We start from the raw sequence: 22,916 nt of genomic DNA, 5'->3' as shown, positions 1-22,916 counted from the left end.
GGACACACTCATAGGGCGTAGTGGAGGATCCAAGAGAGACGCCAAGCGTGGCGGATTAAAGAGCTGTTGTGTGCAATTCCAACAGCTTCGTAATGCAGACTATTTCATGAATGGATATATGTTCTTGTGAACTTATACAGGGCTTTTGAAACTTACTCGGCAGCGGGAAATTTATCGAAAGTCGTCAAAATTAAAGGCTTAATGTCTGGACACCCGGATTTTTCATCTTGTTTTGTAGTCGTATTTATTTACGCATTCTTGTAGAGTTTTGGGGTAACTGTGATTTTTTCAAATGTTACATTTAATAAGTTATTTTATTTTCAAGATTCTAAGAGACATACAATTGTAAGTTGGCCGACTAAATCATTTAGAGCCTCAATAGCTCAACCGTAAGAGCGGTCGCATTCATCACCGCGGGGTGGTGGTTCGATCCCCGCCTATTGTCGTACGCACTCCTAATACAGTATTTCCCGACTAGTTGGAGGGGAATGGGAATATTGGTCACATTTAAAAGCATATGGCAAATATTATTTAAAAAAAAAATCGCAGAGTAACAATAATTGTATAACAGATACGTACAGTATACCTATTAGACCCCACAAGATGTGCGAAACTTCATATCATATCATAATAAAACATAATATCATAATCCCGACTCCCTTTCGGTTACGCACAATTAAAAAAAAAAGTTGTCCAAGTAAATGGTAAATCTGCGCAATTTAATCGGCCTACTTACAATTGTATGTCAGGGGACGCTCAACTCTTTTCAAACATTCACAATCTACTGAAAGTGAAACCTTAAGACTGTGGATCAGCGGAAGTTGAACCAAACTTTTTGAAAAGCACCCTTTTCGAAAAGTTTGGTTCATTCAACTTCGGTAATTCGTAATTCAGAATGTCGTAAAATAAATAAATAACAAAATGACGTCATCAGACGTTTGTAAAATCTTTTGATATAGAAAGTTTGTCTTTTTATTTAACATATAACAAAACAAATGAATAACTAAAAGAACAACTTTTTTCACATGGTAAAAAAATATACATAAGTAGGTATGTGAAAAATACTGAAAGTAGCAAATTCTTGCTTTGTTATTAATAACTCTTACGCAGAATCTCTACGATATCTATGTAGCTCTTGCTTAGACGAGCGGAAATGGGAATTCTATTGTTATTATTAAAAAAATAACATCTTTGAAGGACTAACATTGTATAAAAATAATAAATATGGAATCAAAATGAGCAATTTCGACTTGCTCGGGGGACTTTTTCGAGCGCGTCAGATAAACATGAGGGAAGGGACCTTTCATGCTGTTGAGAATCTCCACTAAGTATAAGCCCTCAATATTGGTGTATATACGTCATTCGCCTCGGTTACTCGTCAACTCATTATCCACTCCCTTTACATTCCGTGTCCCAATGAATATCACGTGTCTCAAACGGTGAAGGAAAAACATCGTGAGGAAACCTGCATACCTGAGAATTATCTAAAATGTCTGCCTGTGTGAAGTCTGCCAAGCCGCATTGGGCCAGCATGGAGGACTATTAGAGCGGAGACTCGAGCTCAGCAGTGAGCCGAATATGGGATGATAACGAACGACTCCCAAAATAAATGGAAGGGTACTATTTCTTCAAGGAACAAACTTAGCTAATTTTAGGTAAGTACCTATAACCAGCTGTGCAGGAGGCAGCAGACACGCAAGCTGTAGAAATTACTACAATGTACTGCCATACGGACGCACACTTGGGGTATTTAAATTTAGCGTATGCAATTCTACAGGGAAGGGTATCCAAACAACAATGTCGCCTGGCAAATATATACGCGTTTAAAGTAGATTGAGAAAGATTTTATAAAATGACGAAGATCTAGCAATCGTAGACGTTGTAAAAGCACCCTCAGGGGATCATTCACCCGCTGAGTGTCAAATTCTCAAACAAATAGAGATTAAATCCGACACTCTGCGGCAGAATGATCCCCTCGGGGTGCCCCTACAACGTATATGAACTCCACTGTTAGTCCATTGTCAACGTCAACTTCAGCCGAAGGACGTCCACAGCTGGACATGGGCTTCTTGCAGACTTCCAAACACCACGGTTTCAAGCCGCCAGCATACAGTGACTCTCTGCAACCCGCTTGTTATCTTTAAACCACGTAGTGGGGGTGTCCACCGACAATGACATTTCCGGTGCGGTCGCCATTCTACCAACTTAGGACCCCAACGTTCATCGGCCCTTCAAAATATATGCCCTGTCAATTGCCTTCAGCTTCGCGACTCGCTGAGCTATGCCTTTGACGTTGGTTCTTCTGCGAATCTCCTCATTTATGATTCGATCACGCAGTCCATACGCGTTAGTCCATAGTATATGTCTAAAAAACCGAAATCAACCATTCAATAGAAGGATGAGTAGGTAAAGGAAAGAGGAACCAAGTAGACCGTAAGACATCGAAGACGTGGCGGTGCAGCCCCTGCTTTCTTTAAAGTTACAACGCTGTGACATTGTTCGTTTCCATGGCAACATCGTTACTAGTGGCATATATAATGTCGGTGTTATGTCCGAAAAGGTTGACGACGAATGTAAAATAGCGGAATCTCTACAATGTCCTGTAGTTGTAATACGGCATAAATCACAGTTCGTTGGACTGTATTATTATCGGGCTGAATCCATTACAAGAACATGCTACTCAGTTGAATGGTTTGTAAAAACCTCATACATAATAAAATAAGCAGTGGTGCTGAGAAGGTTACGCTGCTAGTACTACGGACTCTAATATTTATGACAGCTATCGTCAGTACACCAATATTTTATCACAAATCGTTTTCGATTGTCGGTTCATGTAACAGGTAGATGTTAGGCTACATTCACACATATTCCTGACGTTCTTTTTTCAGTATAAGTACGTCTAAACGTTTAACACGTTCGCTGCGGCACTGATATTTCTGTACTTTCCTCTCTTACTAAAACTTTATGTGGTGCGGTATGAGGTCCATTAACCTCGTAACTCTTGAAGACGCTAGGCGTACGAGGTCCATTGACCTCGTAACTCTTGAAGACGCTAGGCGTACGAGGTCAATTGACCTCGTACCGCAGCGAACGTGTTAAGTATAGTATACGTGTATTGCAGTATTACTGCTGTGTGAACGGTTGTATGAACAACGTTTATACGTAAACATATACTGTAATTAACGTGCAAGATAATGCCATGTGTATCCAGCCTTACGGTTAAGGTTATGTTTACTAAAACCAGGGCCCAGATCAATTAGTCGTCGAGGTTTGTTTATATAATAAGTAGCAATTGCAATATTAAAAAGTCAATGTGTTGTTAAAGAAACCTAAACAAAGTTTCAAGTTACTAACAGCTTTATTAAATTGTTATCAAACAACTGGAGTGGTTTCAATTGAAAAAATACAGATCCCAAAGCGAAATACAATAAAACTATTCGAAAATATGTTAAATTATATTTCGAGGCTTCTATTTACTGCTGATTTGAATATCTAAAAGTCGGATAGATTATATGGAAAGTATTTGCATATTTGAATCACCTGTTTATATACCTCTACGTGTAGTAAACTAAAATATTCTGTAAGTAATTACTATTGTCGAATTTAGAAAAAAAAATAATTAATTATGTATTGAAAAAATACATTTTATCAGTGGATATCGCTATTCCCGAAGAATCACTTTCACAAAGTACACTTATATGCATTCATACTTAATTTTTTTTACAAATAATTTATTCGACTGCGGATCGTGAGGTCCAGAGTTTGAATCCAAACCGTCCGACGTTAAGAGTACAAGAGTACTTTTTATCCTAAGGAACTTGCAGATAGAGATACTGGAATACCTTTTATGGAACCTGTTACATCCAAGTCTAACTGTCCGTGTCGGTATACCTACTGTGCACCGAAACAGACGTACTTTTTGACTTTTCCATCGATATGAAAATAACGATACGATAGTTAAAAAAATATAGAGCGTACAAAGTACAAAGACAAACAAAAAAGTATTAAATCAATATTTTCGGAGAACTTATTGTGAAAAAAACTGAATTCAACCCAAACCAACCTAACTGAACAAATTTTACAATATGGTGGAAAATGCACATAGGAAATGGTCGAGAATTTGAAGTTGAACTTTTCTACCACGTCATAACCAAAATTCCATTTTCTCGGTTCATTTGCATTTGTAAGCCTTTTTTTCCGACTTAATGACTGTAGTAAGTGGGAGTATAAATATAGGGTGTATGAATACAAATGCACTAAACAACACCTGCATAGATGGCCACATTTAAGATTATACTTGTCGTGGCTGAAATTTGATCGTAAGCTGTGAGCTGTATTGGGTCAGTCGATCAATAATAGTTACCATTTACAGATTCGTAAAATGTATCATATTATATTACAAAGTTCTCAGAGTCCAGAGTTAGTGTTACACATGGTTCTGTGTGTCCCAAGGTCAAGCACCATGTATATAGATACCCGACCTTGAATAGGCTCGACATTTGTCAATAAATAATTACGTACCACCAGACCTGACAGAAGTTGTTATACTATTCAATGTTTCGCTTAAAATATATATATTGTATTATTTATGACCGAATTATTTTATTTAAGTATTTATTATTTTACAAAATACATATTTAAATTAAGCCTAACCATGATGTAACACAATCTATAGTTGGTTTTACTGTGCACTGGCTATTTTACTTAAATTAATGAATGAGAAGATTATTGGTACCTTATATTATAAGTACCTTAGATGTCGATTTGTTATAAGATACCTCCCGCGGTTAAGGCTGTTTCATAGAGTAGAGAAAAAAACCTTAGAAACATTTATTTGTATAATTCAATTCAGACATTTTTTAAAGTAAGTTATTTTAAAATTGTGTGCATTCTTACGACCCACCTAGAAGCTTGTTATATTAATTATGATAATATAATCAAGAAATCTTATGGCCTATTGTTTAATTGCCATAATTATTGTTAATCTAATCTTATTGTCTTGAAATATCCAATGTTTTCCAAACCGTTTTGGTTGGCAAGCAAATAATATCTACGTTACTCGTTTTTCTTTTACTATTAAAGCTCTGAAAAACTCAAGAGAACATTTCTATTTTCACTTTGTCAATGCAGGAGGACATTTGTCGTTATCAATCCATATTTGGCTCACTGCTGAGCTCGAGTCTTCTCTCAGAATTAGAAGGGTCAGACCTCATTCCATCACGCTGGCCCGATGCGGATTGGCAGACTTCACATACGCAGAGAATTGAGAAAATCATCTGGTATGCAGGTTTCCTTACGATGTTTTCTTTCACCGTTTAAGACACATGATATTTAATTTCTTGAAATGCACATATCTGAAAAATTGGAGGTCATATCCACTGGGCCATCACGGTTCATATGTATACAAACATTGACATTTATAATTGTGTAAATTATATTGTACAAAATTGATGAATTCTTTAAAGACATAGATGCTTGAAGGTCATCGAATTGGCGTCGGCCTTCACACAGGAAGTAAAAGAAATTCTAAATGAATACAATCGTTAAAAAACTACGAGGAAGTTTGGGAAATTAAAAAATAATTACATTAAAGTATAGCTTAGTGTTATATTCGTCATTGCTTTAGGTTTTTCCTGCCTTTAATTTCATACATGTGAATTACACGAATCGCTGGTCGGAAAGAGGTATTTGATGTTATACGTACCTAAGTTTTATAATCATCAACTATTTATCATGACACCTAATTTGACATACAGACGGTAAAAGAGTTGTCCGATAGGGGTTTCTCGATACAAAAATGCTGAACCGATTTTCGTAAAAATTAAGTGAGACCAATCTGGAATAAAACTCTTTCAAACAAAAAATTAGAATTTTTAAAATTGGTTAAGAAATGACGAAGTTATGAGGTAACAAACATAAAGAAAACATATACGCATCGAATTGAGAATCTCCTCCTTTTTTAACGTCGGTTAAAAACAGAAAGAAGTAGGTACTTGCCGCTAATAAGACTCTTTTATTAAAGCCTCCTTTATTTAATACGCTAACGTAAGTTACATATATTTATAACGAAGCTATACGTGTGCAGAGGCAGTAGGCCAAGCCACTGTCGACAGCATTTTGATTACTGTAACATGCCTACTATGGCACTCCAATCCAATTGAGTTCTGTTTAATGTTGATCAAATAGAAATACCTACTTCATCGTAAGGGGCTATTAAAACTGGAATTAAGAACGCTTCCAATGAATTTAATCATCTAATGTTATTATAATGAGCACGCGATAGTAGCCGATAATGCAGTAAACGAGGTCAGGCGTTTATTACACGTCTAAAGTAGATCAAGGTCAAGGTCATTTTTACAAATCAAAAACATATGACACAGCGACAAACACCCGGAGATCATAAATAGACGTAAGAGTTCACCTTTTGTTCAGCGGCTGCGTACCTATTTGTATTTATCTGCCATCGCCCGCTTGTCACAGATGGGTCAAGGGCGCACAAGCGGCACGCACATATTGTATCTATTTTGCATTTTCATTTCTAAAGGATTACTTACAAATTAAAAAAAAAAAAACAGTTCCAAAACTTTTTAAAACAATGACCTTGGTGCACGTATCAGGGCCGTCAAATGAAGTAATCGTGTCAACGAGATAAAAAATAATGTTCCGAAAGGACGGGAAGAGGTGGGGATCGCTCCTTGTACCGACTACGACGAGTCGGTGAAACTTGGTCAAGGCTGAGGCGCCCCCCGCACCCCGCGCCGCGCCGCCGCCCGAGCCGCTCCGACGGCGACCGAGCGCGCCCGATCGCGCCTAGATAGCGGCAACGCGGTCGTTACACAACACTGACGAGATAAATCATCACCCGCGATGATCTACGAAACTGTGTCAAGAACCATCCATATACATTTAGAACCAATGTTTTTGATCAGAATCGAACTAGATTCTTATTTGACCCACTTTGAAACATTTAATCGCATAATCTCTATGTTAAAAGTGAACGAGTCACACATTGAAAATAGTAATAACTAATTTATATTTAGCCACTGGAGTACATAAGGCATTGGATTGCGCCGAAATCTTATGAAGATGTCGGCGCCTGTAGAACTGTCGTAATAATAAGACAGGTAATACCTAAAAAATAGAAAGGCCCGGTGTGCGAGGCCGCTGTGTCGAAACATCCGATTCGGGTCAAGGCAGCGCGCCGAAATAGTGTGCTGGCGCGCGCGTTTTTATTGTGATCTAACATCTGTCGCGGGCCACGCAATGCTAGCGCCCGAAGAGCGCTATACACTCTGCAACTATTGTATTTTTAACTCTTACACTGTATTACCAACTATCCGACGCTCCGCGGTTTTCAGCCGCGTAGTTCCCGTTCCCGTGAGAATGCGGGGACAAAAATATAGCCCCTGCACTCACAAATAACGTTGTTTTCTAGTGGTAAAAGAATTTTCAAAATCGGTTTAGTAGATCAAGACATTACCACCTTCAATGCGTAAAGATAGGCACTATAAACAATTTAAGAGTGACCATCGAACTGCTACTGTTAAGTATTAGCTCTACATTTAGTTATTAACAGTTAAGGTCACCAAACGATGTGTAATAAAAAGTTAAAATGAATTTGAATCTTATATACATATAAATGAAAAGCTGCAAAGCAGATTCCAATAGGAAAAAAAACAAACAGACATTTTATATGATAATACAGCTATTCGGTTATAATTATATCGTTCGTCAGGATTGTTCCTTATTTTGTAGTATGATAAAAAATATGATACTACATAATATTTCGTAAAAACAATGCAGTAAAGAGCAACGAAACGGCTTGTAACGAATTATGGATATGAATAACTTATTCTAAATCAATGCACGTTCCGTATATAAAAAAAGTAAGCGTCACAAGTAATATTACGTAAGGCGACGTGTACTGTGTACGGAGCGTAGCGGACTACATTCGTTCGTTCATATTTCGTTCTCGGAGCGTATAACCGAACTGCCGGTCCCACAGTGCTGAATTCGCCTCGCGTTGTTGGCCAACGTAATGGTGTTAGGGTTGCCAGACACCAGGGTGTCATATCTGAGACAATTCTACGGTATGTCATAATAGGGATGAGATTTTTTTTTAATAGGTTAGTTGACTCAACAAATTAAAACAATACTTTTATTAAAATTTAATATAAACAATATTAATTTAAGTCCGGAATCGGTAGATTTTTTTTTACAACTGATTACTATCAAGTAAATTTTTCGAGAGTAGCTTTATTTCGATGAGACAGTTAGCAACCATAATCAAGAATTTTTGTAAATAAAAAGTTGATCGTCTATGTATATGAAGAGTATGCTAATAGTAAAGCAATTTTGCAGAAGTAATAAGGTATCTGCGATCATTACTTTCAGAGTTACAGGTGTTTAAAGCTAAGAACGTTAGGTATGGAGTGTTCTTAGAGATATCACGAAAGAATGACGTCGTCGCTTCGTGAGGTCGTTAGATTTGTATGGACGTTCAAACAAAATTAAAGCCCGGCCGCTTATAGTTTGCGTTTCTGACAGGTCGTGAGCGCATGGGACAAATATATTTTGTCTCATCTCATGTCTGATGAGACAAAATAACGAAGCGATGTCAAAGGCAAATTAGCGGACGGGCTATAAGCGGGATACGGTAAAAGAGATGATGATGTCGTGAAATATAATTTTCAAGCACCTTTCAGTGTCACATTGTTTAAAATCCCAAGTTAAAAATAATAATTTACATATATTAGTTAGCATATGAAAATGAATAGGTATTTAATTAAGCATCGACATTGTTTAAGTTGTTTTGTTTAAAGGGAAAAATATACAGTTACTTTTATTTCAGACATTTATCAAACTATCTCAACAAATATAATGTTCGTCAAGCCTTCAGGTTCGTTTCTTTTAGTGGCCGCGTTAACACTTATGACTGAAAACAACTAGTAGGTATAGTTTATTAACAATACTGTGTAATTAACTGTGCTACGTGAAGACGACGTTACATAGGACGTTCCTGAAGATTCCTGGATTTTCCGATCACATGGAAAGCCTAACTGGTGTGCAAAACGGAGGGGAACAGATACGGGTAACAGTCACCGTCACTGTTGCCTCCCTACACGTGGAACTTCAATACACGAACAGTTCAATCAGCTAACCTCAAGGAAATAAACGATGATTCTACTAGACATCATTGGTGCCGCGACGTCATACTCGATCAATGTCGTAATTTGATAGCTAGTTAGGTCGTTGATTAAAACTGCATAGACCACATATGTTCCATGTAGCAGGTACTATGTTACACCCGACACCACGCGGTTTCACCCGCGTAGTTCACGTGAGAATACAGTGATAAAATATAGCCAATGACTCACAAATAACGTGGCTTTCTAGTGGAAAAAGAGTTTAAAAAATCGGTTCATAATATCCAGAGATTACCACATTCAATGCCACAAACTTTATCTCTATATAATATTAATATAGAAAATATTTTCTAATGTTACAGAAATAAGCTTGCGCACACGCAATGAGGTGTGACTGCTCGTATTAAAATTTAAGACGTCATAAACATACGTCATTTGGTTGTCGATTTCGTATACGTTTTTTTGTAAATTTGCTACGCGATTACGATTATACTAAACCATTGCGCACTTATAACCCTATAATATTCTTCTACTAGTTTATAAATAAAAATTAACTTCTAAATGTGTTGCTAAGCATGGCTCGACCGTTTGTTTTCATTTTTTTAAGGCAGAAGCTCAGAAAAGCAGAAGTAAGGTCATATTTTATTGACACAATATAAGGTACTTACGAACTAGGATATCGCTATCGAATTTTAGAGTTCAGTAAAAATTCAATAGACTACTGGCGTCAAATTTGTAAATACACCAGTAGTACATATATATGGTATATACATGAAGTGTTATAGACTTCTGTTTTAAATATTTTTGATGTGGTAAAGGCATACGCAGACACAGAATTTACCTGGCGTGCAAACTGTTTGAATATTCGGCACGAATAGCCGTGGACATGTAATGTGATACGTGTTCAGGTCACATTTGGGTAGTCCATTGCGACAGGTCGAGCGAGGCGTCTTATGAAACGTCGCTTGCGCAGCGCACCCCACCGGCGCGATGGTGTTGAAACGAGCGACGCGGCGCGATTTGCGCACTCCCGGCGTTCCACATTTGTCCACCCTCACACAATGCGGAGTTTTACATCGGAGCCGATTCAATGCTGCCGTAGGTACCATGACAAAGTCAGTCAGTCAACATAACATTTATTTCAAGTTTTTAAGAACCCTCAGATTATGGTATGCTAATACGTGGATTACATCTGCCTTCGATTCGGAGGGCGTAGGTTCGAATCCGGTCCGGGGTATGCACCTCAACCTTTTCAGATATGTGCATTTTAAAAAAATAAGTATCACGTGTTTCAAACGGTGACGGAAAAACATCGTGAAAAACCGGAATTTTACAAATTCTCTTCGTGTGTGAAGTCTGCCATTAGCCTAACCCCTCTCTTTCGGAGTGAATACTCGTGCTCAACAGTGAGCCGAATATCTGTTATTATTGATGATGATTATGATAATAAGAAAAATGGAAAACACAAAATTTAAGTTACTAAAATTAAAACCTAAGTATTAAAACCTAAAATTTCTTTAAAATAAAGTGAACTTTAAGCCGCAGTAGTTAGGTCCCCTATACTTTGAAGAAAATCAAGTTAAATAAGTTTCAAATCTCAATCCATGATATGGGGGCTAAAGATTAGTACATAAGTCGAAAAGGCACAGATTTCTTATCTGGTTGACACAATTATTCAACTGTGTGCTTAAATAAATCAACGCGTTGTTTCAGCTATCTATAGTTTATCATTTTATTTCAATCTAACTATTGCTCGACCGCGGCTTAGTTCGTGTCGATTACCTCAACCGAAGAAACACGCGATGATACCGTTTTAATTTTTATATTTAATACGTTAACAGTCCAATGTACCATATGCGGTACATGGCGAGCGTGTACCAAATGTGGCACATGAGCCCCATGTTACTCTACGGGCTCTCGGACCACAAACTAACGTTTCGAAACGTTTGTATTTAGTCTGTTAAGGTGTTAAGTAAGAGCCCTTTTAGCTGGCCATGCGTCAAAGGACTCGTCTCGGTATATACATATCTATACTAATATTATAAAGCTGAAGAGTTTGTTTGTTGTTTGATTGAACGCGCTAATCTCAGGAACTACTGGTCCGATTTGAAAAATTCTTTCAGTGTTAGATAGCCCATTTATCGAGGAAGGCTATAGGCTATATTTTATCCCCTTATTCCTACGGGATCGGGAATCACGCGGGTGAAACCGCGCGGCATCTACTAATTATATTATATAACATTTTAAGGCATTCAACTACACATATTCAACTAGCAGACGCCCTGCAGTTTAACCCGCCTAGTTCTCGTTTCCATGGGAATACGAGAATAAAATACAACTTACGTTACTCGGTGAAAATGTAGCTTTCTATTGGTAAAATAATTTTTAAAATCGGTCAAGTAGTCTTAAATCGCAACAAACATTACAAAAAACGTCAGTTTCTGTTTCCAAATAATCTTTGGCTTTAAAAAGCTTATTGCAGTTATTACGAAATAATGTTACTACAGTTAAAAATGTTATTTATTTGATATTAGATTATCTACAAAATATATGTCATGCTTTGTAACGCGGTGTATCGGTTTCTTAAGCGGCGAGCAGGTTTTAAAGTTCTTTGTGTGTCAGTAGCGCGGATAGGTTTACGTAATTCGTGAGTAATTTCTCAATGATAATGTGGGTACGAAACGAAACAGTCTAAAATTTTCAATGTAATCGCTTATTACTTTACTTTAAGCCAATTAATTTGTTGATGAACTAAATACATAATTATTAATACGAGGTTATTAAAGAATTATTTATATTGTTTAAATACTAGCGGACGCCCGCGAATTTGTACGCGTGGAAACCCAACAAAAAAAAATAAGTGATGAGAAATAGACAAAATATCATCAATGGCAGCGGAGATCACTACTGAATCAAGACATTTATTATTGTACTACCCGTGTAAACCTTTTTCTTGGATAACTGTATCTATTGTTGAAAGCCGCATTAAAATCCGTTGCAAAGTGTAAAATCTATACAGGGTGGTCGAGAGTATTTCCCATAACTTCACGGTGTTGACAAGTCCACGTATAGGAGCCGAAATGCATAACTAATTTTTTTTTTTATTAAAAAAGAACTTTTTCATGTTTTCGTACAAAGTAATTCAAATAATTCCGACTATCCATGTAACACACACCTTTGCCTATCCTTGCATTTTAAAATATGTAATCGTAGTGGTAAGACTGTCGATATCGACGAGATATTGCAACTGGCACTCCGCACTTCTAGTAAGCTACTTCATGATATTTATCAATGAATAAGTTTGGCTACGTCATGATATAAGGATGCGATATAAGGGACACAATTTAAGATCTATTTACAAAATAATCATTTTTTACGTTTAGAACACATGTTCCTTAGACATTTTTAATAATTTTCCTTAAAGAATATAACTGTAGAGTTATGGGAAAGACTTCCGAGCACCCTGTATAAGTGTACACATGCGGAAGCACCTTTGTTACTCTATGTATGATATTAATAGCTATAAATCACCTACTCACTCTGTTAGCGGTGTAGTGAATATTTATAAAAACTAAATAAAGCAAATCGAATAATTTAATTAAAATTAGTTATTTCCAATGTTAATGTTTGATTGTTAGGCGTACAGTCCGAAAATACTCAATCGATCATCATCATCATTAAATCAATTAAAATTTTGTTTCCCGAGGGATAGAAAAATGAGTTTTTAGAACATCGCTCAGTACAACCTTTACCATTTAGTACCTTTAAGTACCGGTAACCTTTTAGTATTTATACATAGTATTAAGTACTTAAACCTCCCGCTCTTTGGTGGCAGAATAAAAAGAACTACATCAATGCGAGCACAGCCATGACGAAAAGCCAATAGGGTACATAACTCTATACGAATAGATATTATACGCTGTCGGTAGCGTATAAGGCCTCATTCGCACGAGAGTTAAAAAGGCGATGCGTTAAATAGCGTATGAAGTTGAATGAAGTCAACTTCATACTCTTACTATACGCTACGCTGAAGTCTATTTCCAACGCCCAAAATTGAAAATACAACACTGCTGGATAAAAAAGCGTCGTCCGTTGAAAAAAATCTCTCGTGCTAATGAGGGCTAAACATAAGAGTATGAACCTGTAGTAGACACACATTTGGTCACGGGTAAAATTACAATAATCACCTGCAGGTTAGAGGTGTTTTCATTCATATGTTGTTATTAGTGTCAATTAGCTAAACTAAATTAGGTGTGAGCAATTACATAACTGTACGGTCATACTATTCATTTTCTAAGGTTACGAAGACGTAATCTGAAACCGAGAACATAAACAAAGCACCGTTTTTCTGTCTGACAGACAGACACTTGTGAGGTATTTCATGAATTGAATTCTGTTCTTCTACATAATTATAAAGTGACTAGCTGACTCCACGAGTTTTCACCCGCGTGGTCTCCGTTCCCGTAGGAATACGGGGATAACTTAGCCTATAGCCTTCCTCGATAAATGGGCTATCCAACACTGAAAGAATTTTTCAAATCGGACGAGTAGTGCCTGAGATTAGCGCGTTCAAACATACAAACTCTTCAACTTTATAAGATTAGTTATAGAAGTATAGATTAAGCTGGATAAATAAATATATCCAGATTAATTTATTATGAAACACGGCAACACACGTGATACAACGTCGAAGTATACCCGACTAGTTTCGAATCCATACGGGACCCTTAGTCATAAGGTTCTTGCAACGCGGCGCGATCCAAACTCATCGTGCCTCGTTTTAGTCGTGTTCCATAGTAAAATCATATGAATAATAGGTATTCAGATTAAGATTCTAAAATATATCCAGATTTGTTGTTGTGTAAATAAAGCTATTAAGTAAATAAAATATTGTAGTTATTAAGGTGAAATTGGAAATTTTTTAGTCTGTGTCTGCTCTTAGGTTAAGGTAATTTTTATTTGTTTAAAACCAATAATGTTTAGAAAAAGGATGAAATTCATGACTCTAACAACATATCCATGACTCTGCAATTATTATCTATAAGCAATTATTATTATTGGTCGATTGATATAATAAAAATATGTTAGATATAAGTAACAAAAAATAATTGTGTGCATGCTAGTATTACGTAAGAGCAACATTGCCATTTAAATAAATCTGATTAGACAGCACACTGTGACATAACGGGCCCATAAAGCCGTAGCAGTTCTGTGCATATTTCCGTTTAACTAGAACAGAACTATAACATCCGAAATGAAGACTTCTTTATCTATGATCCGAAATATTTAAGACGTTATCTCTTCACATTAAATATTTTTTCTCTTATTTATTTATTTATCCTTTTTTACTTTTAAATTTTTAACAATATTAATAAAATACAAAATATAATAATATGAAACAATGTCAAAAATTAAAAAAAAAAATTCAATCCTCCTGCTGTGGGATACTTGAATGGCCAAGAAACCGAGATTTAATTTTATTAATATTAAATCAAAGGGACGAATGAATAAATGAAATGTAAGTGTGAAATGTAAATTGACCAAAGACCAGGCATACGCTTTATACAGTTCTGGACCATCTTTATATGTACATATATATCTAGATCTATCCGTGTACACTGGATCGTATGGCGCCAGTACAAGCGCCGAAGATAATACAATATTCGTATAAATTGACCAAAGACCAGACCCAAGCTTTATACGGTTCTGGACCACCTTTAGATGTATATATGTCGTGTACGAGTTCTGTCCGTGTACACTGGATCGTAAGGCGACAGTACAAGTGGGCCGGAGATATTACAATATTTGTATATATGGAACAAAGACCAGCCCTAAGCTTCATACGGTTCTGGACCATCTTTATATGTACATATATATCGTGTACGAGTTCTGTCCGTGTACACTGGATCGTATGGCGACAGTACAAGCGCCGAAGGTATTACAATATTTGTATAAATTGACCAAAGACCAGACCCAAGCTTCATACGGTTCTGGACCACCTTTAGATGTATATATGTCGTGTACGAGTTCTGTCCGTGTACACTGGATCGTTTGGCGACAGTACAAGTGGGCCGGATATATTATGATATTTGTATAAATTGACCAAAAACCAGGCCCAAACTTCATACGGTTCTGGACCACCTTTAGATGTATATATGTCGTGTACGAGTTCTGTCCGTGTACATTGGATCGTATGGCGACAGTGCAAGTGGGCAGGAGACGGCGCGGGCGGCCCGTTGTCGGTGCAACGCGGCGCTGGTGGCATTGCACAAGGCTTGCTTGTTGCTGCTTGCAGGTCGGCGGTCGGCCCCAGTCTCGCAACACCTATTGAGGTCACCGTGCGATTTGTGAGAATTGTGTCATCTCACATGTTTTATTGCAATACATATTTGCTATATACTTATAATACATTGTTTTCATCTACAATGCGAATAGTATTCGGTACTATGGTTAATTTATACTAATTTTATAAAGAGCTAAAGTTTGTATGTAGGGCGTAATCCCGCCCTCTACTGATCCTGATTTTGAAAACTATTATGCTAGGCTTAGGCTATATTATTTAATGCCGTGTATTCCTATGGGAATGGGAACAACGCGGGAGAAACCGCTAGTATGGAATAATTGAGATACAATACTTATATGATACTCGTACGTACTTTGATCTCTTTTCGTTTATCTTTTTGTGGAACGCAGTCAAATTTACAAACGGTGATACGTTTGATTACAATCAAATGTATACCAATAGCCATAACTAAACAAAGAAGAAGACAATTCGGAAGATGACTGAGTAAAGAAGAGAGATATGGAAGAAGGACTACAATCAAACAGAATAAGTAAAAAGTTAGAGTAACATGTTTAAAAAGTGTGGCTAACTTGATAAAAAAATACGTAGACGTTATTTTCAGAGTAGTCCTAATCTTTATTGATGTTAAGGCATGCACAGGGGGTTTTAGGATTCATCATTTGTGATGATACTTTAATCACGACAAATCTTGTCTCAATTATGGCGTTCGAAAGCTATAGAGGATTTCAAATTTGACAGGATCGTAAAAGGTGGGTTTTCTGGGACTCTATCTGTAATGAGCTTCGTTCAAAGACTTAATACTGAATGCTCAATATATTTTTTTTTTCAAAAATGTATATTTCTCTACATTATGCATCCGACGTGTTTCCATTTATCTTTCTGTATAAATAAGGAATAATAGACACATCAAGTGCCAAAGGACACTTCGTTTGTAAACATGAGCGTGTGAAACGAATACATATATATAAATCAATTAACAATTTAAAATATTTTTTATACATCGCAAGATATTTTACAGAATTGGGTAAATTGTATGTATAATTCGAAAGAGACACAAGTATACGAGTTTAAGAATATATTTCTGTCTCCATTGTCGTCATAAAAGAGCGCGCGTGAAAGAATCAATGAGTGGGTATCCGCTAATTTAAACCAATCAGGCGTTACTCTTTTCAGTATTTAAAGCTGTTAGAACAGATCGCCACAACTGACGGTAGAGCTAGTCAGTAGTCACTAAATATAAATATGTATATAATAGTAATACAAAAATACAAAAGGAAGAAAAGGAAAAGCCGTCATAAAATCATTTCTCATAAAAAGGAAAAGCTATTTGTTGCTTGCAAAGCAAGTAATATTCAAGAAGGTAACAATTAAAATGAACAAGCAGCTTTAGATACAAAGGAGGTTTGTTGAATGGCTACTATTTAAATAGGCTAAGCACTAGATTTTAATTACATGTCAGCCTCCTTTATTACGGCTTCTAACAAAAGATTAAAATAAAAAGGATTTATTATTTACTTCTTGAAAGAAAAGTACCGTACAAGTCTTGGCTAAAATTGCAATTGAAACGTTTAACTAAATAAGAAACACGTCTTCTTAGAGTACAATATTATTTGGCCATGAATTACTTTACTTCCTGCCTCAAATATAACTAATGTTTTTCTTTCATTTGGATTCCAGAAATTTACTGAAACGCTAGGAAATAGCCAACAAATGTTTTTGTATTCATAAGTAAGCAAACACTTCGAATTAATGTTTTGTAATCTAACCACTCAATACCGGCTTTGAGAGAATTCTATTTTTATACTAATAATAGTGGAAAGTGGATATTATTTTTATTCTTTCAGGTATCTAATAGAGGAAATAGTACGCTAAGTACAGCATGTTAAAAGAAATTGTTTTGCTGATCCTTTGTTTTTTAGATATATTTTTCCATTGTCTCTACAATTGGATCGAAGCAGTTTGCTTGGGTTGCAGAAGCTACGTCAAATTCATGGGTGAAGATTAGAGAGGACAAAAGTTTAGGGGCGTCTCCTGTGAGACTCGGACCTCTGCTTGTCGGAAATTGGGATTGATAGGAAGGCTTGCGATATTTCACAGTAGGCAATTTCTTTGTCATAAAACGATACTACTACACGATATTGAACATTACTTTTGTTAATATATTTCTTGCATTTTCAAGGTAATGTCATGAGAAACTTACAGCTGAAAACAGTTCATTAACAGTTTAGTTTATGCATGTCCTTCGAAACGCTAACTATGGGTTCAAAGTTACAGTTGCCTCGTGTTGACTATTTACAAGGTTTCTCTTCGAGTATTATTCCAAAACTCCATGTCAAAATTTGGCTCTATAACGTGGCCTACAACTACCATTATTGTCAAAGGTTTTCAGCAATACTAAACACATAGCAATGATCGATTACTAAAAAATATATTATACGTAAAATGTACACCTATAATGTCAGGATACAGGATTCTTTGCTGTACTATTAAACTGTATTGCAGTAGTGTGAATTTCCGAGAAAAACAAACGTTGTGACGAAACTACTAAATATAAAACGTATTGTTGTGTGTTTCAAATATACTACTAAGACACATAGAGCTGCTCTTTTAAATGATATCCTAACAAATATTATACATGCGATCCTGCACTAGAAAACGCAGTGTTGGTCGAACTCCCCACCAGGTGGAATGACGACATCAAGCGAGTCGCAGGGATCCGCTGGATGCAAGTGGCTCAGGATCGTGATGTTCGATGAATTCCCTACCATAAGCCTATGTCTTGTAGTGGACGTCCATCGGATGATATGATGATGATGATGAAATGTGAGTTTGTTAAGTGAATATAAAGCTACACTATCAGCGAGGAACATGTTTTATGTCAGGAACTAGGTTGGTGGGATTATAATTACAAATTTATACCATTATATTTTGGGTGCAGAAGAAAGCAGACTTGATTGCCATGGATCTGTATCATTAAGATTATCATCGTTTTTCTAGGGTTCAGGACTTAACAAAACAGTTTTGTATACATTTTGACCTTTTAGTTTTTTTGTTTGTTCAAAATTAAAACTGTTTTTTTGTCTCTGTAGCTTTAGTGTTTTCTGAGACTAGAAATATGTAATTCTTTTTTTCTATATTTAACAGACGTGGCAATTGTTAATCGTGTGTAGCATATGGGCCTCTGTAAACCTTTGAGTCATCTACTCCGTGTTCAATGTTTAAGAAATAAGTTTGAGGCCAACTACGCCACACCTCTGTGTAGGCTAGGCTGGTGCGGAATGTGGGATTTAAAAAATAGTCACGTTATAATTTAGATATTTAATTATGAACATAATGAGAATAGAATGTTGGCATTTTAATTAGTTTTTTTCATACTTAGTAGATTTTGTACAAGGACTTAGTCATGTGAAATTCGTGCACTTTAACCTTCTACGCATATACCAATAACGGAACCTCCTTTTTTAAGTCAGCTAATAAAGAACTTCCTTTGAACGACGACTCTACTAACGACGATCAAAGTGGTTTTATTTGAGATCTAAAGCATGTCAAGTATTATAGGAACTCTTTTAAATTTCAATAATAGGTTATTTTTTTAAATCTTTGTGATGTTCTACGGTTATGCGTTATCACTTGCTAAAAACGTTTTTAGCTGAATGTTACAAAATTCTGTTTGAAGTTTGGTAGTAAGCGATTCTAGGCATAAGAGTTCTTTTAGATTTTAATCGTAGCTACGTCATAATTATTAAAATTATTGCTACGTTCTACTGTATTGCCAAAAAGAGTTTTAATTTGGCCATGTACATAATTATGTATCGCAACTTTGGTTGTAACTCTTTTAAACTTCAATTTCATTTTGGGGTGTTCTACGGTTATGCGTTTTCACTTGCTAAAAAACGTTTTTAGCTGAATGTTACAAATTCTGTTTGAAGTTTGGTTGTTAGCGATTCTAGTCATAAGAGTTCTTTTCTACTGTATTGCTAAAAAGAATTTTAATTTGGCCATGTACAAGATTCTGTGTCGCAACTTTGGTTGTGAGCCGTCCAAAATTTAACGTTGGAATTTTTATAAAATTTTCAGCGCAAGTAATGAATGTTGCAAACATCGCAGCATCTGGCGAAACGCGCAATCGCGAACGGCTCACGCACACAGCGGCAACCTCGCGTTGCGTACATGCACGCACACGCGCACGCACAGCCAGCGCGCGCGCCGCATCGCGGCCCCGCTTGTAAGTGGGTCAGGGCGCTTTGCGGCCGCGCGCGTTTTAAATTTAGATCTGCGCTTCAAACTACGCCCCACGCTATATACCTACCAAGTACAAATTAACCTTTAAAAATTGTTACCTGTACACAGCTTTTACACCTTTTCCTCCATAGCCCGTATAATTAGCTCGCACTTTTCGAATTATCAGCATATTTGTCGAGACCTAGTTTAAGTACATTATATCTACTTGCCAAAGGCCATTTATTTAGAGGACATCGAATATGTGTGTCACACAATATTTATTTTTAAAAATTGTATAAACACAGCTTCGGCTCGACATAATTTTCATCAATTTGAGCATAATGAACAAGAACAAATTAATTAAATCGACCTGAGAATTATACGAAGCTGTGCGCACGAGTCGAATATTTACTTTGTTGGATCAGCAACAAATCTTGGCTTGCATTCCACACCTATCTGGATATTTCGTTACATAAAATAATATCCTAATAGAGACTAGCTATTGCAAACCCTATGCTGACGATTTTGAAACATTGTTGATTACATATTTGAGTAATTTTCATGAAAATTAACAATCTTTGAAACTGCACAAGACAACTACAAGTAGAGGCATACTTGGAGATGCAGCAGTTTGTTTCTATGAGTACGTTTTGGTTAATAAATCGTTAGATTGAATGGCCAATTTATTTATACGCGCTTCAATATTACAAGTACATACTCAAGGCAGTAATAGGATAATTATTAAGGTGGGACAGTATGACTGCGATGCAAAACTGTGTGAAATGATAGGCATGCAGTAATAAAATTATAGGTAAGTTATACTGCGGAACAATTTAAATAAAACGTAATATACTACGAATAGCGTTGAATTAGAAGTTAATTTAAGAACGAGGAATTACAGAATTATAAAGACGAGGGGTAGTAAGCGAATTATTTTAATTACAAATAGATCGGTTCCTTACACATGATTACTTCATGAAACTTGAAGAGAATTGGAACAATGAGAGGACATACATTCTGAAACTAAGGATTCTTAAGAATCTAGCAGAAATATACGAAATCATGTCACGTTAGAACGAATCCTGGTAGACTCTACAACAGTATCTGGAGGAAATCCGAAATCAAACTACAGCACAGCTGTTGGGTAGAGAACGCCTAGTAAAACTAGCCGAGGGTGTTAAGACAGTTGCTATGAGGTCTTCTGTTAGAGAAATCGTGATGGAAGAAAATCGCCGGTGCAATTAATTGTATTTCATGTATTGCATTATAGAATAAAGTTAGTTATATGTGTGAATTTTAGTCTACGGTGGATATTTAATCAAGTGTTGAATGTTTCTCAGTTTGTCTATCATAATTATTGCGGAGACAACTTGCGTGATTGCGTTGCTTGCGGATTGTGTCATGAGACGAGACATATAGATTCGATATTTGGTGATTGATGACGCGTGCAGTTTTTCGGGGGTCAAACAAGTTATGCTTTTAATGCATATAAAATAAACGTATTGTAAGTACGACATCTTGATGCAAATAAAATATATTGGTGAAAATTGGTACAGTGATTTCAAAATCTTTCGACTTACAACTGTACTGTTTTGACAGTTTTTTTATACACCATAGATTAGGTATGGATTTAAACAGCCATTTACTTCTGTCTACGGTCTTTACGGCATTATAGAGATATTATACGTTTAGTTTGCAGTCAACGCATCGATGTATAAGTTTGAGAAATATTCCGTTTCTTTTTCGTCCTTCCATTTCTTCTTTTATCTGGAGATCAACATGTTGGTGCTATTTTATAAGTTTTTATGATGAATAAAGTCTTAATTTAGTAAATTGCAAGAAATCTTGATCTGTTTATTTGCGTTAAAACATAAAATTTTTATAATCGCACATTGCAAGCTCTAAAGCTAAACCTCTAAGATACATTACTCTACGTAACCAAGGCTCAATTTTATCATTTCGCAAGCTTTTGCTTGTTTATAATCGTTAATTTTTTTTCTGCACTTGCTTACGCTGAATGATGTAATAGGTTGGTACTTACCGATATCTAGGTCATTCTGCCACCTACCTGACCTACATGTACATTTGCCAAAAAAGCTCTTTAAAATACAATTTTGTTTTAGTTTTTAAGCAGTGTACATATAATGGAAAGGAGTGGTTAATCTCTATATATTAGAACTTACCCTCGAGCTTCATGCCGACATCGAGGCATTTCTGGAACCGGCAAAAGGGACATCGCTTCCTCTGTGTTTTATCTATGTGGCAGGCTCTCTCTGCGACACATGTGTACACTTTCTTGTTCTGAACGGTTCTTTTGAAGAACCCTTTGCAAGACTCGCAAGTGAGCAGCCCGTAGTGGTAGCCGCTGACTTTGTCTCCGCACACGGGGCACAGCTCCTCGATCACGTCCTTGGTATCTGTCTGGTCACATACGGTGCCGGCCGCAGGTAAGTACGCTCCTGGCTCATTCCCGGCACCTGTTGGAAATAGATATGAGGTATCCAAATTTGCATAGCCGAAAGGCTGTTGGTCTGGAGCGCATTGGTAGGCTGCTCCCTGGGGCACGTATTGTTGGGAGGCTATCGAGGGTCCGCTGCCCGATCCCGAGCCGTCGGGGCCCGGGCTGAGGTCGAACGGGGACATGTTGAGAGACATGAGGCCTGTCTGCTGGTCCATCGTCATGCTCGGCCGCACGCAGCGGCTGCTTGTCACGAGTCCCTACGGCGGCGTTCGACCGCGACAACGTTCACACAGTCACTGAGTTCACTGGCGGTCTGACCGCAACACTATCTGCCGCTCGCGGGCTGCACCTGTTCGATCACTATGGTAGAAGACACACAAATCCAGCACATTTTCCTAGTTTATTATCGTTTATGAGAAGTCAGGACGCCGGGCGCCGCGTCCGACGCGAGTGATCAGTGCGGCGGTAGCGGGCCGATTTGTTGACGCGCGTCGTTACGATCGCACCTAGCGCAGGGTCGCAGCGGCGCACGTGCCGCCCAGAAGAGGTTCCGCGATCGACTGGCGAGTGGCGGGCCGCGGCCGGCCGGCGACGACGGCGCGCGTGCCGGCGCCTCCCGCATGCGCGCCCCGCCAACCCCCGCCCGTTCGTACAATGGAAAACGATTAGGAGCCCATGTAATAAGTGAAAGTGAGTCGGTGACCCACTTTCCCGCGATCCAGGTCTATGTTAGTGCGCGTTCGCGCGGTTGCGCCACCGCGCGGGCGGCGACGCGCGGGGGGCG

At 37.3% G+C, this 22,916-nt stretch overlaps 1 protein-coding gene across 4 annotated transcripts in view; it reads right to left on the bottom strand.

Annotated features, from left to right (window-relative positions):
* LOC112048033 (nuclear hormone receptor FTZ-F1) overlaps positions 1-22,916 on the bottom strand; it is a 144,966-nt gene that overhangs the window by 24,134 nt on the left and 97,916 nt on the right. For all 4 annotated transcript variants that reach the window (XM_024085377.2, XM_024085386.2, XM_052890535.1 and 1 more), the window contains exon 2: positions 21,855-22,148. In XM_024085377.2, coding sequence (XP_023941145.1) covers positions 21,855-22,148 — 294 coding nt within the window. The remainder of the gene's footprint in view (positions 1-21,854; positions 22,149-22,916) is intronic.

This window comes from Bicyclus anynana, chromosome Z, assembly GCF_947172395.1.
Source record: "Bicyclus anynana chromosome Z, ilBicAnyn1.1, whole genome shotgun sequence".
NCBI classification, from domain to species: domain Eukaryota; kingdom Metazoa; phylum Arthropoda; class Insecta; order Lepidoptera; family Nymphalidae; genus Bicyclus; species Bicyclus anynana.
The sequence above is the reverse complement of the archived record's forward strand: the minus strand, read 5'-3'. Positions and strand labels throughout refer to the sequence as shown.